A 15,751-nucleotide genomic window follows, 5' to 3' on the forward strand; every position below is an offset into this window, starting at 1 on the left:
AACTCCAGATTATATTCACGAACGCTTCGACCCCTCTGCTGCAGATGTAAAAACCGATCAGCTCGCTCTCGTCGTAACTCTGGGGGCAGAAAGTGGCGGGTGAAAGCAGTCACAAACTGATCCCACGTAGCTGGAGGAGCACCCTCACCCCTGGATAACTCCCAAGTCTCATACCAGTGAGCGGCAACATCCCGAAGTCTATGCGAGGCCAGCTCAACCGACTCGGTCTCTGAAGCCCTGACCAAGTCTAAGGCACGCCGCATCCCCCGAATAAAGTCATGGGGGTCCTCGTCGGGCTTAGACCCGAAAAACTCTGGAGGGCCACATAATAAGAACTCCCGAACTCTCAGGCTGTCCCGCCTGTCATCATCATCATCGTCCCTCCGCCCGCGTCTGCGAGCCTGTCCCGCTACTATTGTGGTCAACAACTGTACAGCCTCCCTAAGGGTCCTATCCTCCGCCCCTGGCTGAGGAGCTGGAGTCTCAGGAGCGGGTACACGGACCTCTGGAGACGCTGAAGGTCCTGCTCCAGGCTGTACTAGTGGGGGTGTAGCAGACCCCTCAGAATGAGGCACAACCTCAGGCAAATCATAAACACGAGCCCGGGTAGCTCGCTGTGCCTGGCTAGTCTCTCCCATCTTTGCCTTTCCCTTCTGGGCCGCCGTTGCCTTCTTCGGAGGCATCACTGCAAACACAATAACGGGTCAGATCAGAATCACCCTAATAGCACAACTCTATCGCACGATTTAAGATTCCAAAGAAGAGTAACACCCTAAATGCCCTGTAGCCTCCTGTTTATAGATGTGGTGCACAACACATCGATAAACAAGACTCTACGAGACACGGCCTATAGACATTCCGAGGACAAACCGCTCTGATACCACTTCTGTCACGACCCAACCCCGTGGGCAGCGACTGGTGCCCTACTTAGGCACCCCAAACAGACTCCCAAACCAGATCATCATATTAAGACTCATTCAGACTTAACGTACGTTATTCGAATTGAAAACTAATAGCAGACGTCACACAAACATTGATCGAACACCTATCTTAAGCGGCCGCCCGTGCAGAACAGTCATATCAAAATCAAAAAGGTGGCGGAATATACATCGCCCAAATGCACACACACACGTACAAACTCATGGGCCGTCTTGGCCAAAGTAGCATACGGGCCGCTTAAGAACGCAAAACAGATCCACATACAAACACACCGGACCCACGACCCACAAACATGATTACAGGCCTCTAGAACAAAACAGAACATACGAACATATGACGGGACAGGGTCCCGCCGTACCCACACAGCTACAAATGTACAGAATACACGCACAGCAAAAGGTATGTACCAAAAGTTAAGCTCCGGATCAAGGGGAGCTCTCCAAAATAGCAGAATAGGTAGCCTAAACCGGAGGATCACCCACACGAGCTTCTGTACCTGCGGGCATGAAACGCAGCCCCCCGAAGAACAGGGGGTCAGTACGGGAGAAGTACTGAGTATGTAAAGCAGAAGGTACAGAAATCACAATCATAACTGGAGTCAGAAGGAACAAACACAAACGTCAAAATAGCAAATCAAACCTGTACGGAAGATAAATGTACAAATGCAAATAAAAATCATGTATAGGGCTTAGGAACGTGGTCACCCCCGACGCTGGTGCCACAACACATCATACTCCAGAAGTTTTTCAAATCTCCGTACAGTCTCCAGACAAATCGTATCACACACATATCACATCATCAGAACATATCAAATGCCATATCACATCATAACTCTATAGACGGTAACCGGCCCTATGGCGAGGCCTCGGAAACCGTAACACATCATACTTCCGAATATGGTATAGCGCGCACGATCACAAAGCCGGCCCGGGTACCGACGAACGAAATCATAGCGAATGGCACGAACGGAGTAGTGCAGAAACCATATGCATATCAAAAGTAAATTACAGGACTCGACATATAATTACATATAGGCATATACCGACGCCAGAAGGCTCGGGGTAGGAGTCAGGGCGATCAAAATTTATATATGGAAGTTACGAAGTTCCAAACTGCAAAACCTTTGAAAAGCAATTCACAGATCATTTTCCGAAAATCTAACATCATTCACAGTGCAAAACGTTCAATAACGATATAGGAAATTTCAAACGGACCTTTGAGTCATAGGCAAATGATTACTTTTCATATCGAATGAAAATGAGCCAAACAAACCAAATAAGGGAAGCCTCGGGGCTTGCGGGCCCACCTTGAGTCAAATCGAGGCGGCGGACACAAATCACAGACTTTAGGCTCCATAAAGCCATCTACGAAAGTTTCGGAGAGATTCGGACACAATAGCAAGAGTTATGAAGGTTTGAACATTCTTGCAACCAATTATAAGGAATATGTTTCAATTGCGCTGAATGAATAGTGGCTAAAACTAAACTCGGATTTCCAAGAGCAGAATTATCCCCGAGGGTCCGATCTTAACCTAGTATAACTAGGACATGCCAAAAGAAGGAAAGGTAGGCTTTACATACCTGGATTGCGCCTTACGCTCGTCAAATCTCAATTCCCGTTTCGTCCAAAAACTGCAAATGGTCACTTTTACCAGTTACTATTCATGAAAGTTAACATCTCAATCTTTGGGTTATACTTGGCTACCGAAATTTCGGCAGCATTTCCCCTATAAATCTAACACCCCCGAGACTTAGCTCGGCTCAAAATAAATCAACAACAACAACCCAAACATCACAAGCAACATAAATCGCAATCAAATCATTCTAACTTTAAAGTTCTACCTTACTACACAAGTTGACAACTTTCATTCAGACTTCACAATTCCAAACTTACGCCCACATTATTGTATTCATTCACCCATTCAAGATTATTCAAACCCATCCCAATTACACTCCAACAATATACAAAATTTCCCGAAGTTCATTACTTTCCATATTTCATCCAAAACATCAAAAACTTACGGCGAACATTCTAACTCGCATTGTTTCATTCCAAATTCATTAACATCAACCATAAGTCACATTTAACGTCTTTAGCATCATAAATATATAATGATATACACAAATACACCAAAGGTATATACTTTCCCATAATGTTCCGAAATCATTTTCCAACGCCAATTCAATTCATTAAACGATCATTTACGTCATAAATGTCACAACGACGCAACAACCAACTAAACAAGATCAAATTCACATGGCCTTCTATTTCCTATAACTCACGGCCCCAACACTAACCACACACACACATACGGTCCCATCTACACATCAAAGTTACGGAATTCTCGTCTATTCTCAATCCTTAACACATTCATATCAATTCCATAACATTAGAGGGGCAAAATTCTTACCTTTTCTTAAGTTTCCGACTTGTCGCAAACGCGCACCTTCCGCCAAACTAATTGTACCCCGTCGGAGAGCGTCTTGAGTACTTTACAATATGTGAAGAATAAGGATTTTTGCATCAAACACAAGGCTTGGGAATTTTTTTTCTTTCTCTCTTTCCCTATTCGGTCGAGAGCCTCTTTGTGGTGTTGCTCACTTTTCATTTTTTTTTTTTGTTTTGTTCTTGATAATTACCAAGGCAACTTGATATATATCCATTATATGACCACATGCATGGCACATGATCATAAGGAATTGGGTTTGGGCCTTGGCCTTTGGCCGGCCACCCTTTATCTTTGGGCCTCAATTCTTGATCAATTTTTCTTGGCCCAATTCATTAAAAGTCTCGTTTTGTAATTCCCGAAACTAATTTTCAAAATTCCAAATTTACCCTCGGCCTTCCCCAATGTCTTGACATTAATGATTTCATAACCAACATAGTCACATCAACTAGAAACAAAATATTTCCTCATAACACACAAGTCTTAATTATTTCTCGATTTCCAATTATCCGAAAACACGGGACATAACAGAAGCAGATGAAGAATTATTTTTAGAATATATTTTCTCCATAAAGTGAAAAAGAAATATTTGTTTCAATTTATTTATATTATTTCCTTTTTAGTTCGTTTAAAAAAAATATTTTTTTTTAAGTCTAATTTTTCACATGACATGTTTAACTAAAATCATATAATTAAATGATATTTTAGTACATTCTACATATCTTTAATTAAAGACCACAAGATTAAAGAATATTCTTAAATTCTTAAACTCGTCGGTCAAAATCAGATAAGCAAATTTAACTTCCAAATGAAATAAACAATATGCTTAACTTAATCTTAATGGTCTACAGATCAATTGAAATTCGAAATTTTGATTAGGCAATTTAAATTGCGACATTCTAGCTTTAGTTATCAAAAAAGACAAGCAGGACTGAAATTTGGATTTTGATTGTTATACTCTACTAGTCTACTTTCCCATTTTATATGTAATATACTTTCCCAAAACTTTAATAACCTCGTGGAAGCCGGGGATCTTAATGACCAGGAATTTTCATCCGGCCTTTTAGTCATTTAACTGGACGACTTTTAGACATAGAAGAGAGTTCTTATGTTTTGGTGTTTATGAAGAGTACGCCTCCTGTTCATTTGGGCACAATTTTTCAGATTCATAATCCTTATTTGCTTTTAAGTGTGAGCAAATCTAAGAATGATTTTGTTTCATTCAGACATATATGAGAATGTTTAGAAGGTGCAAGTTTTGCTTCATTCCATTCCTTGAATGTACACAAGTGTTTAAAACTTTGCATATACAACAGTTTACAGGAAATGAACAAAAGTACATTGCAAAAGAATTGCGCTCGTGCTGACATCTATTGGGTCTAGCCGGTTCTCGATTCTGGTTTTTTCTATTTTTTTTTTTTTGGGGCTGATCTAGCAGTCACCAGTCCTTTTCTTTATTCCGAAGCCAGTTCGGGCTATCTCTGGTATCTTTAACGGACATGATGCCTTTGGGCACAATGCCTTTTTATTTATTATCCAGGAGCCATCTTCAGATGCTTCCGGTACTTATTGTGACAACCCCCACTGTTTATAGACCTTATTGTTCTTCATCTAAGTCGCTTTCTGGCGACTCGCTTCGGAAACGCTCCTGCCTCCTATCAGTCCATGATCCTAACGGGTGTGGTTCAAACAGGTGTCTGGAATACCTCCAATCAGAGTTCAGTTAACCTTGTTCCGGGCCGCAGAATATGTCGATATATTTACCTGATCATCTTCTATGTGAATCTTCGACGTATACCGATTGTGAACATCTTCCCTCGTTGCCTTGAACTCTAGCAAATTTCTTTGAGTTTTCCTGAAGCATCCGAACTCAGATGGTTGAGACCCATAGTGAAAGCCTCAGCTTCCTATTTATCCAAAACTACGGGTAGCAACATCCTTTCCTTCTGGAACCGGGTGACAAAGTCACGGAGCAACTCGGTCTCCCCTTACGTTATGCGAAAGATGTCTGCCTTTCGCGTTCGCACCTTCCGAGCATCAGCATATGCTTTAATAAACATGTCTGCGAGCATAGCAAATAAATCAATAGAGTGTTTGGGCAAAAGAGAATACCAAGTTAAATCCCCTTTAGCCATTGTCTCGCCGAATTTCTTGATCAAGACCGATTCGATCTCATTCGATTTAAGTGTTACACCACGGAAAATTTCGAGCAATTCATATTGTAAGCAAGCTAATGTAAGCGGGTCGAGTTATGGAATTCCCTTGAATTAGTAAAGATGATAGAATTGCGCTCCACCCTCTTCGCACGTTGAGATTTCGTCATACTCCAGTTTGATACAAAACTTATTGAGGATCTTTTGGGAAGATGTTCAAGCAGCATTCGAGCATGTTTAAATTAAAATACGTTCATTACTATGTCCCCTAAAGGATGTAAGAGTTGGAAGCTAAACGAATCAGAAAGAATACGTTTCGTCTGAAATTGGCAAGTGGACTATTTCACAGTGGGATTTACGGCCCGTGGAATAATCTACGAAACCTTTATAAGGTTAAAGAAGACTTTTAACAAGTTTTAAGAAAGTATCTAAAGGTTTTGGGATCAAACGAACCGAAGAAATTAAGTTTGTCAAAACTTTGGAAAAACTTGGCAGAATTCTAGACAGATTTTTGGTCCAATTTGAGGGAGGTATATCTCTTAGAATATGAGGATTTATGAAATACATAACCTATGTAAATTCAAGTTCAGAGAGTTTTCTTTCCAATGCAATTGACATATCACAAATTAGAGAAGTAGGTGAGAGTTACGGTCCGAACAAAATTATACGATTTGATGTACGGACCGTATTTTCCAAGGCGGTGGCTGACCTTTTTGTTTATATCTCGAAGTCCAGCTCATTTTTCTTCATTTCTCTCATATACCTGAACTCCCAAAGCTATCAAATGGTCCCTTAACCTCTCCCAAGCATAGAAAATAAGTTCCATAAGATTAAATCCAAATTAAACCCCTCCAAAGTCAATGAAGCATAGAAGAGATATTTGTGGAAGGAGAAACTTGAGATGATGTTGTTGTTGCTAATTTTGGAGCAAACTTATGGATAAGGTAACCTTGTAAAGGTAAGATTTTACCCTTCTCTACATGAAATATAAGTGTTGGATGTATTGTTTGGTTGATGAATCTTGAAGATACAAGTGAAAGACTACATGTATAATGTTGTTATGTTATGGGACTGTTTTATGGGGATATTGTTGTATTGTTGTAGATTGAGATTATGATAATTAGTAAGGAAATGATTTCCTTGATGTTGTTATGAATCCGTATATGTTTCTAAAATGGATTACAATTGGATAAACTACAAACTTGAAGGTAAAGATGGAGGCCACACCTATGTTGTTGTCGTTGATATTGCTAGATTGATTTGAAGGATGTATTAATGTTTCCTTAGCTAGAAATTTGAATGAGAATGAGAAAATAATGTTCATGATATAGGTTATCAATCATTGGGTAGTTATGAAAGAAATGAGTAAAGAAAACATGGTTAACTCGAAGCTAAGAAATGGAACTAGAACGAGATACGTACGGACTATTTTCCTTGTTACAATTATAGAATCGTTTGGGACTATTCAAAGGATTATATATATATATATATATATATATATATATATATATATATATATATATATATATATACATATACTGTTGTTGATGTTATGAGGATGTTATTGGCTGAATTTGGTTTCGACGGAAGTCGTCATTATAAAGGAAATGCTGCCCAAATTTACTTACGACACCTACTAGCTTAGACTTGGTTTGCGAGTATTTTGGTAAATTGATCTTGGTTCTTAATTGTCTTGATCGGATTGACGAGCAGTGGACGACGAAGATTTTGATACTAACTGCAAACAGACCAGGCATGTTAAGGCTATCCCTTTCTTTCTTTTTTTGGCATGACCCATATGAAATGAACGAAACAAGCGAACAAACGACCTTCAAAGTGATTCTATTTTTAGAATGCTAGAAAGCTTATGTTTCTTTGGATTTTTGATAATGTTATTACTTCATTTTTATGATTCTTGGATTGATCTTGTGATCATTGATCCAGTAAAGGTGAGATATATTGATGATGTTAGCTTCATAATGATATTCGGAGGTTACCGACCTTACGTCACTCCGAAAGGCTCAGATGTCACCTTTATGAGTAAGTCATGCATTGTATATATATGTTTACACTTATTTTACCACACGGAGCCGCGCTATAGTCAGCCGGGTACGGCACCTACTGTGCACACCACTGCAGTTGGGTACGGATAACACCGAACCTGTCATGGCCTGGTACGGATAACACCGAGCCTATATTATATGGTCGAGTACGGTATTATGATATATGTATATGATTTTTGAAAGAAAGCATGCATATCATACGCCCTCAGAGGCACTTTCGGATGTATAGAGTTATATAGACATATTCAGATATACAGATTGACTCTCATGTCTCAGATTCCTTTCATGATTCTTATTTATATGCTGTTTTCATGCCTTACATACTCGGTACATTATTCGTACTGACTCCCCTATTGTTTGAGGGATAAGGTCGATGCGTTTCATGCCCGCAGGTCCCGAGATATAGGTTGGTGATCCATCTATTAGGATGTCAGCTCAACGGATAAGGTCGATGCACTCCATTTGTTCCGGAGATGCCAGGAATCAGCATGGCCTTATATATATATACGTATGCGCATATGCATGGGTATGACGGGGCCCTGTCCCGACCACGTTACGTATGTTTTCCAGTAGAGGCTTGTAGACAGTTACGTATAGTCAGAAGATGTCCAGACTTGATGTTTCATATGTTGTCACACAGGTTATTATGATAGCCTTGTTGGCTCGTATAGTATGTCCAGCATATCCATATAGATAAATCTTTCAGATTATCTGATACAAGCATGTTTTCTTTATAAGTCTATTGAGTATCATATGATGGCCCTATCGGCCAACCTATATTCCTATTGATGTCATAGATGTACGTCAGATGGTATTTGACTAATATGGTCAGGTGCCCGTTATGGCTCTCCAGTTGGGTCGTGACCTTAAGTTCATTTTTCTTGACAGCCATGGTGCAGGCCGTTATGTGCTCCTGCGGATCTGTCGTCCCGTCATACTTGGGATGTTCGACATCTTAAATATCTCTGGGATCAACTTCAGGGCAGCTTCTGGTTTGTAAGCTAATTGAACATACTTTTTTGCATTCGGACTGTCAAGGACCGGTGGGCCCCCCAGAATTCGATCCATATGGGCTTGAAGCACCTTCGCGTTCTTTTCCACTTTCTTAGCGCTTTTGTTCATCTTATCAGTGATGTCTTTCAAAAATTGCAAGACTTGTGCCCGAAAATGATCATCTGGGTCGGACTCGCTCCCGGATATGTCTCCATTTCCAAGGGTTGTACCCTCCATTCGGTCTTCACTGGGTGTATTATTTCCGACAGTTGGTGTCGGGGGTGTCTCTATGGGCCACCTGACTCGGCGTTTAGGTTGCCAGAAATGTGATGAGGTAGTTTGCCTCATGAATTGAATCTCCTTCATCATTGACCGTTGCTGCTCCCTCACAATATGTATTGCTTCTTCGGGTGTTTCGTCAGCAGGCGTTGTTTCCTTCGCAACCCGTTGATTTAGACCGTTTCCCCAAACAGTTGCTCTATCATTGTTTCCGGTAGTAAGATGAGTTTGGTCATCAGTAGTGTTTTTCATATCTGCAGCAATTGAATCTAACAGTAAGATCCAAAGAGAATTAGTATAATTGAGAGGGTCACAATGTCCTGGCCCCACGGTGGACTCCAAACTATTTACACGTAAAATCGATACAGTTGAATTTGTACACGTGGTCAAGGACACGTGGATCAATGTAACTAAAATTATGAAATAGCAAGTAATAATTAACAAGACAATTGAAAGCAATGAATAAGCTAGATGTGTAGCTTGGACCTTGGAGAAGCTTGGAGCTACAGTCTCCGGGCGGTGAGTCATTATACCCTCAACGAATTAAGTAAGAATAAGAGAATGCTAAGAAGAATATGAGTATTTTGTATTGATGTATAATGTTTTAGATGCCTTACAATGAAACAAGAACCTCTATTTATACTATAGCTATGGGGTACACGATCCACAAATCATGCCCCTTAATTATCAGTATTAATGTTGCAATAAAATGTAATTAAGGGGTGACAATATAAAGGGTATTAATGGACATTTAAGACTAGGGGTGGGCATAGTTTGGCCAACCCGATATCCAAATCAAAATCCGATTTTTTTGGATTTTTGGTTTGGATTATGGATTGGATTGCAGATTTTTTTTTTTTTAAATTTATGGATTTCAGATCGGGTATTGGATTTACTACTATGGATATTTGGATATCCGAAAATTCCAAATTTTTATACCTTATATTCAACCCTACCCATATCATATGTGCCCAATCGGACAATAATACTAATAAATCCAATTTCGAAAGGTCCAATAGATTAATACCCTAATGATCACAGCCCTACCCATTACAGTAATAAGTCCAAATACAGAATTTTCTAATAAGTCAAATATTTATTATAGTGTTTTTCTTACATTTGATACAATCTTATAAATCTTATATCTTGCATTTCCTAGAATGCTTTACTATTACAGAGCAATTAAGATTTAGATTTTCCTCTGTGGAACTCACATTTGAAAAATATTCAATGTTGAAGTAGAGGAAGATGTACTTTTGAATTTATGCAGAAAGTATTTTAACTACTTTGGTTTATAGTTCTAATTTGGTATCACATTATGTGAACAAGTATAACTTGGTAACTGGAGCTCATGAATTCATTACAATAAGCATGTCTTAAAGGCTCAAAAGTCAAATTCGAATATCCGAAATATCCAAATCGATTAATCCGAAACCGAACTAATCCGAGTTTATTTGGATTGGATTTGCATTGTAATTTCTTTAATCCGAAAATCAAAAATCTAAACCGAAATTTTCATATCCAATTCGACGGCCCGTATGCCCACCACTATTTAAGACTAGAGTAAGACTTGGGATTTCTTGTAACGGTTGCGCATTAAATGATGTTTGACCGCTGAGTTAACATGCTTGCCCGGGCCCTTTATAATTTTTGTCTCTGGTAGCGATTACTAAATTACTTCTCCGGAACGTCTTATGCTTTTCCAAATCCCCTCGCTAGCTGACTCGAATCTGACATGTCATCATCTCCACGTGTCATCTTTTGATAAGTCCACTTGGTGTTTACTGATTTTCCCTTATACATTATAACAGTCATATTTTCTGTAAAATCAATCTTTTATGTCATGTTATATTATATATTTTTTATAACAATATTTTGCTGTAACAGTAAAAAGTACATCGAAACCAATAGCATCATATAAAAAGGTTTAGTTGTATTCACTTAATTTTCTATATAGACTAGAGAGGAGTTTTTGTAGAACACAAATTGTTGAAAGCCTAAGCCCTAATGGGTAAGGGTGTCAAGTGGGTCGGGCCAGCCCGAACCCAGCCCGGTAAACCCGGCCCACCACCGGCCCGGCCCAAGCCCACTAATAGGTGTAAGGGGCTGGGCTAGGTGGGTTTTATTAGGGGGCTGGGCCGGACAAGGTGGACAGCCCACCAGCCCGGCCCACCATCAGCCCGAGTGATGGCCCACCGGGGCACCGGCCCGGCCCAGTCCGGCCCACTTCAAATTAAAAAAAAGAAAGATAAGTATTACATTTATTACTAATAATAAGTATTTTAAAAACATTGTATCCCAATAAAATAGTTGTAGCTATAATTGTGGGATTCTTAAAATTTTGGAAGCAAATATATGAAATATTTATTAATTATTCAAACCATAGTTAGAATCTTACTTTAGTTAATTAAAACTTAACCATTAATTTTAACTCATGTAATGTGTCTCTTATTCAAGTAAGAACTTGAGAAAAATGGAGACAATAAAAATGAAGAGGAATCGGATTCGTTAATATTTAATTGCTACTAAATGAAAACTAATTAGCTCTCTTCAAAATTGCAATTATCGATTAATAAAACTAAAGGCTCACTGAGCCTTTGAATTTCTTTTCAAATTTGTGTTATAATTTTATTTATAATTTTATTTACAAGAATAATAATCTGTACGCAGTCAAAATAGAACTATAAATGTAATTGTGTAAAACTAATCCTACACAAGTAGCAACTCCAAGATAAATTTCTGCAAGGAGGTACAAACATTGATCAGTGCCCAAAAGCAACAAGACATTATAATAGGCTGACAAAATCAGTGAAATGACAAGCCTCTGAAATTGCTGATGCGTGAAATAAATCAAATACCCCTTTTAAGTTACTATCTTGCTGTTGGCTTACACAAGTTCAAAAATATTTCAATAGGTTATACAGTATACTATATAATAATATAAACTATTAGTTATATATATAATAATATATTAATATAATCTTATTAGTTTCAAATATTTTATATATAATAATAATTAAATATTTTTTAGCATATTGAAATGTCTCCACCGATGATGGAGACGTGACAATCTGCACATGACATTAGGACTTAGGATCAGATGAGATAATTAAATTAAGAACTTTGGTTTAGTATCAAAACTCATGTGCATTGTTCCCATTTAATTCCCATTTAGATGAGTAGGAAATTTAGAGAAAGAGGAGAGTAGGGAATTGTGAGATAATATGGAGAAGAATGAATGGTATTTATAGTTTGAAAATAGGGCCAAAGTATAATTTAAGGAACTTGAAGGTTAAAATAAAGTTGACAACAACTAGATTTTAAAGTATTAAACTTAATAAATTTTAGCATTAGAATTTTTTTTTAAAATAATTAAAATCCGGCTCGGCCCACTAACTAAAACTCAGCCCGGCCCACTAACGGGCCCGGTTAGCCCGACGTGTAGCCCCTATCCAAGGTGGGCTGGGCCGGACACCCTTTCCCTCTCCAAGCCCGGCCCCTAGCCCGACCCACTTAACTTACGGCCCGGCCCGACCCCAACCCGACCCCTTGTGGCCCACATTTAAATGGCCCGGCCCGGCCCGGCCCACTTGACACCCCTACTAATGGGTCCATACCTTAGTCCTTGCTCCTTAGGTAGGTAGTAGGTACTATGTGGAAATAGAGCAACCATTTATTTCTGTGTATGTATGTACCCGCATATTTTGCGATGTCATCACATACGCACATTATATTCGTGCGCGGCGGAATCTTTCAAATGAAGTCTCGAATATTACAAATTGCCCCCAAATATCGTAAAATAATTCAACATAGCCCAAGTCCAAATTCAAAAAACTTGTCTCCCAAGCTTGCGAAGACCTCAATATCCCAGGTCCTTCTCCTATAAATTAGCCACCCATTTTACTCCTGTATTCTCTAAAACATTTTTCTTTGCTACATTTTCCTAATTCCCAAACGCTTAAAGTTCTTTAATTACCAGCAAGTATATATAATGTGTCCAACAGGAAGTGTTGTACATTCTGCAACCACCGGGAAGCCAAATCTCCGGTCAGCATTCGACGTTTTAGACGTTGACCGTGATGGTAAGATAAGCACCAACGATCTCCGAACATCATACGGTGGGTTCCTCGGAAATTCCGAGGATGACGTCATTGGTACGATGATGACGGTCGCAGATTCCAACAAAGATGGGTACGTGGAATTCGAGGAGTTCCAGAAGGTTCTGGATAGTTCTAGAAGGGTGAATGTAATGGAAGATGTTTTCAAGGTGATGGATAAAGATGGTGATGGCAAAGTTGGGGCTGAGGATCTTAAGAGTTATCTGAATTTTGCTGGGCTTCAAGCTGATGATGATGATGTTAAGGCCATGATTAAATTGGGCCGTGGTGATAATGATGAAAATGGTGGTGTTACCTATGAAGCTTTTCTCAAGATTTTGTCTCTTTGATTTGTTACTCCCAAATTCAATACGTAACATTGGAACAATTGCAGAGAAGATTGATGACGGTGATAAATGTTAGATTAGGTGAAGAAGTATTATTGATTTGATTTTGTATTTTTTAATGATTTGTGAAGTTCAAAGTAGCGTGGTGCACTGTTTCATATGCTATCGGCATATCCCGAGAATTCCCCGAAAAAAGAGTTTTTCTACGGCATCTTTTTTGTGTAGGGGACAAATATAACCTTGTTCTTTCAGAAAGTGGTAAAATATATATTTTGTTATGCTATTAGCTTAAAAATACTGCTAAGTTATACAATTAGTTCAAATATACCCTCACTTGTAAAAATATAATTTCTTGGCCTTTTACAATTTGAATAGAAGAAAATGATTTTTTCAAATTTTTTATGTTTTTTTTTTCAAATCTTTTATGTGTAAAGAATGAAAATCCCTGATAAAAATATTATAAAACTAAATAAAGTTCATCAAAAATTCAACTCTCCTTCCATTAAGTTGTCCAAAGTTAACATCTACTCACGTATTCAAATCTTAATAAAATATCAGATTTGAATAAAACATCATAATATTTAGATGTAAATTCAAATTCACATATTTAACGTATCTAGATGTTAATTGTACTAAAATCAAATGAGACCTTACTCGAACTCACTGTCTAAGAGGGAAAGGCCAAACATAGGCGAGATGAAATACAAAAACATTTCATTTTCAGTAAATGAATACTCAAACAAAAAGTCTTTAATTCAACCACCGCCTATCAAACAACAGAAGAGAAACCACGAATACTCTGTCTGGCGGTGTCCATTCATTGTCGTGTGTTGAGGGTTTAGTCATATGCGGAATTATGGTATTTGGACACGTGAACATATATAAAAGACAAAATTTATGACTCACATAAATATGTGGAGGTGGTTATTTAGATGTGACAGCTCTTCACCCTTTTCGTATTCTACTACTTCGAAGGTTTGTAGGCTGGAAATTGAAATGCAGCATCTTTTTGATTATACTAACCCCTGTTTGGATGGTGGTTTCCCGTGGTTTATTAATGTATGATTTTTTATGAAATCATATTCATTTTTATTGTTTTTAAAATTATGTGATATGATGTTGTAAATCCGTGGTTCATTCCATGATTATATAATCATGAAAAGTCTCAATTTTTGTAATAATGAATTTAGTGATTTTTCCGTGGTTACATATTTCATTTCTCCATTATACCCCACCTCACCCCCACCTTAACACTGACCCCCACCCCATCCCTGCCCCACCCTCCACCATCCATCCCACCCCATCCCTGCCCCTCCCTCCACCATCCATCCCAGACCACCCCCACCCTACCACTCACCCCCACCCCACCCCACCCCCACCCTACCACCCACTCCCACCCCAACTATCCCACTCCTCTGCCACCCACCCCAACCACCACCCACTACCCCTCACCACCGCCCAACCCCACCCCACAACAACTCACCCCCACCCTACCATCCACTCCCTTCACCCTTATCTTACAACCACCCACTCCTCCACCACCCCCACCCACTACCCCTCACCACCAGCCAACCCCACCCCACCCTCATTCCACAACCACCTACCTCACACCACCCACTACCTACTTATTTTTTAAAGTTCCTATTTTATTCTTTACCTGAGTTTTATTAATATATATAAACTGATTTCTAATTAAGAGCTAAGGGTATTTTAGTAAACTTACAAGTTATTATACAATACCATACAGTCAAACCAAACAATACAAATGTTATTAAACCACAACAAACGATACAGTCTATCCAAACATGGTGTTCATTAATACAGTACAATATAATACAACACTATACTGTACTATACCATACTGTACATTAATGAACCACGGGAAATAACCATCCAAACAGGGGATAAAAAAATATGAAGAAGAAAAATAGACTTCGTAGGCGTTTTGGCAATCAATTTTGAAACCATGGTTTCAAACCAGCATTTGGCAATCAATTTTCAGTCATGGTTTGAAACCATGGTTTGAACTCAAATCATTCAAAAAGCATGGTTTGGGGGTTTGAAACCATGGTTTCAATTTTTTTAAATACAAAATTTAACCCATAAGTTAATATTTTGTAAAAAAAAGACCCATAAGTTGGTAAATATTTTTAATAATTACCCCCATCAATCATTTACCAATCTCATTAACTTCCACCAACCTTTATTTATGACTACTAATCTTTAATTTATGTGGGAAGATTATATTAAATAGTAGTTACATTATTATTCATGTTAAATTTTCGATTTTATTGAAGTAAAGTTTGATTAATTAATGTTGCATTTTTCAGAAAAGTCTTCTAGTAGTGTACTAATTTTGTTATAAACTATGATTTGCTCATTTGGTAAGATTGTATAAGAATTGAGAATGTTTTGATAGTTTTCACAATTTGTG

The 15,751-nt window shown here is 38.5% G+C and overlaps 1 protein-coding gene across 1 annotated transcript; it reads left to right on the plus strand.

Annotated features, from left to right (window-relative positions):
* The first annotated feature begins 12,568 nt into the window (after positions 1 to 12,568).
* LOC132626727 (calcium-binding protein CP1-like) lies at positions 12,569 to 13,714 on the plus strand. Its single transcript, XM_060341699.1, has one exon. The coding sequence runs from the start codon at positions 12,865 to 12,867 to the stop codon at positions 13,318 to 13,320; it is 456 nt and encodes a 151-aa protein (XP_060197682.1). The 5' UTR covers positions 12,569 to 12,864; the 3' UTR covers positions 13,321 to 13,714.
* The last annotated feature ends 2,037 nt before the right edge of the window (positions 13,715 to 15,751 follow it).

The sequence above is a fragment of the Lycium barbarum genome, chromosome 2, assembly GCF_019175385.1.
Source record: "Lycium barbarum isolate Lr01 chromosome 2, ASM1917538v2, whole genome shotgun sequence".
NCBI classification, from domain to species: domain Eukaryota; kingdom Viridiplantae; phylum Streptophyta; class Magnoliopsida; order Solanales; family Solanaceae; genus Lycium; species Lycium barbarum.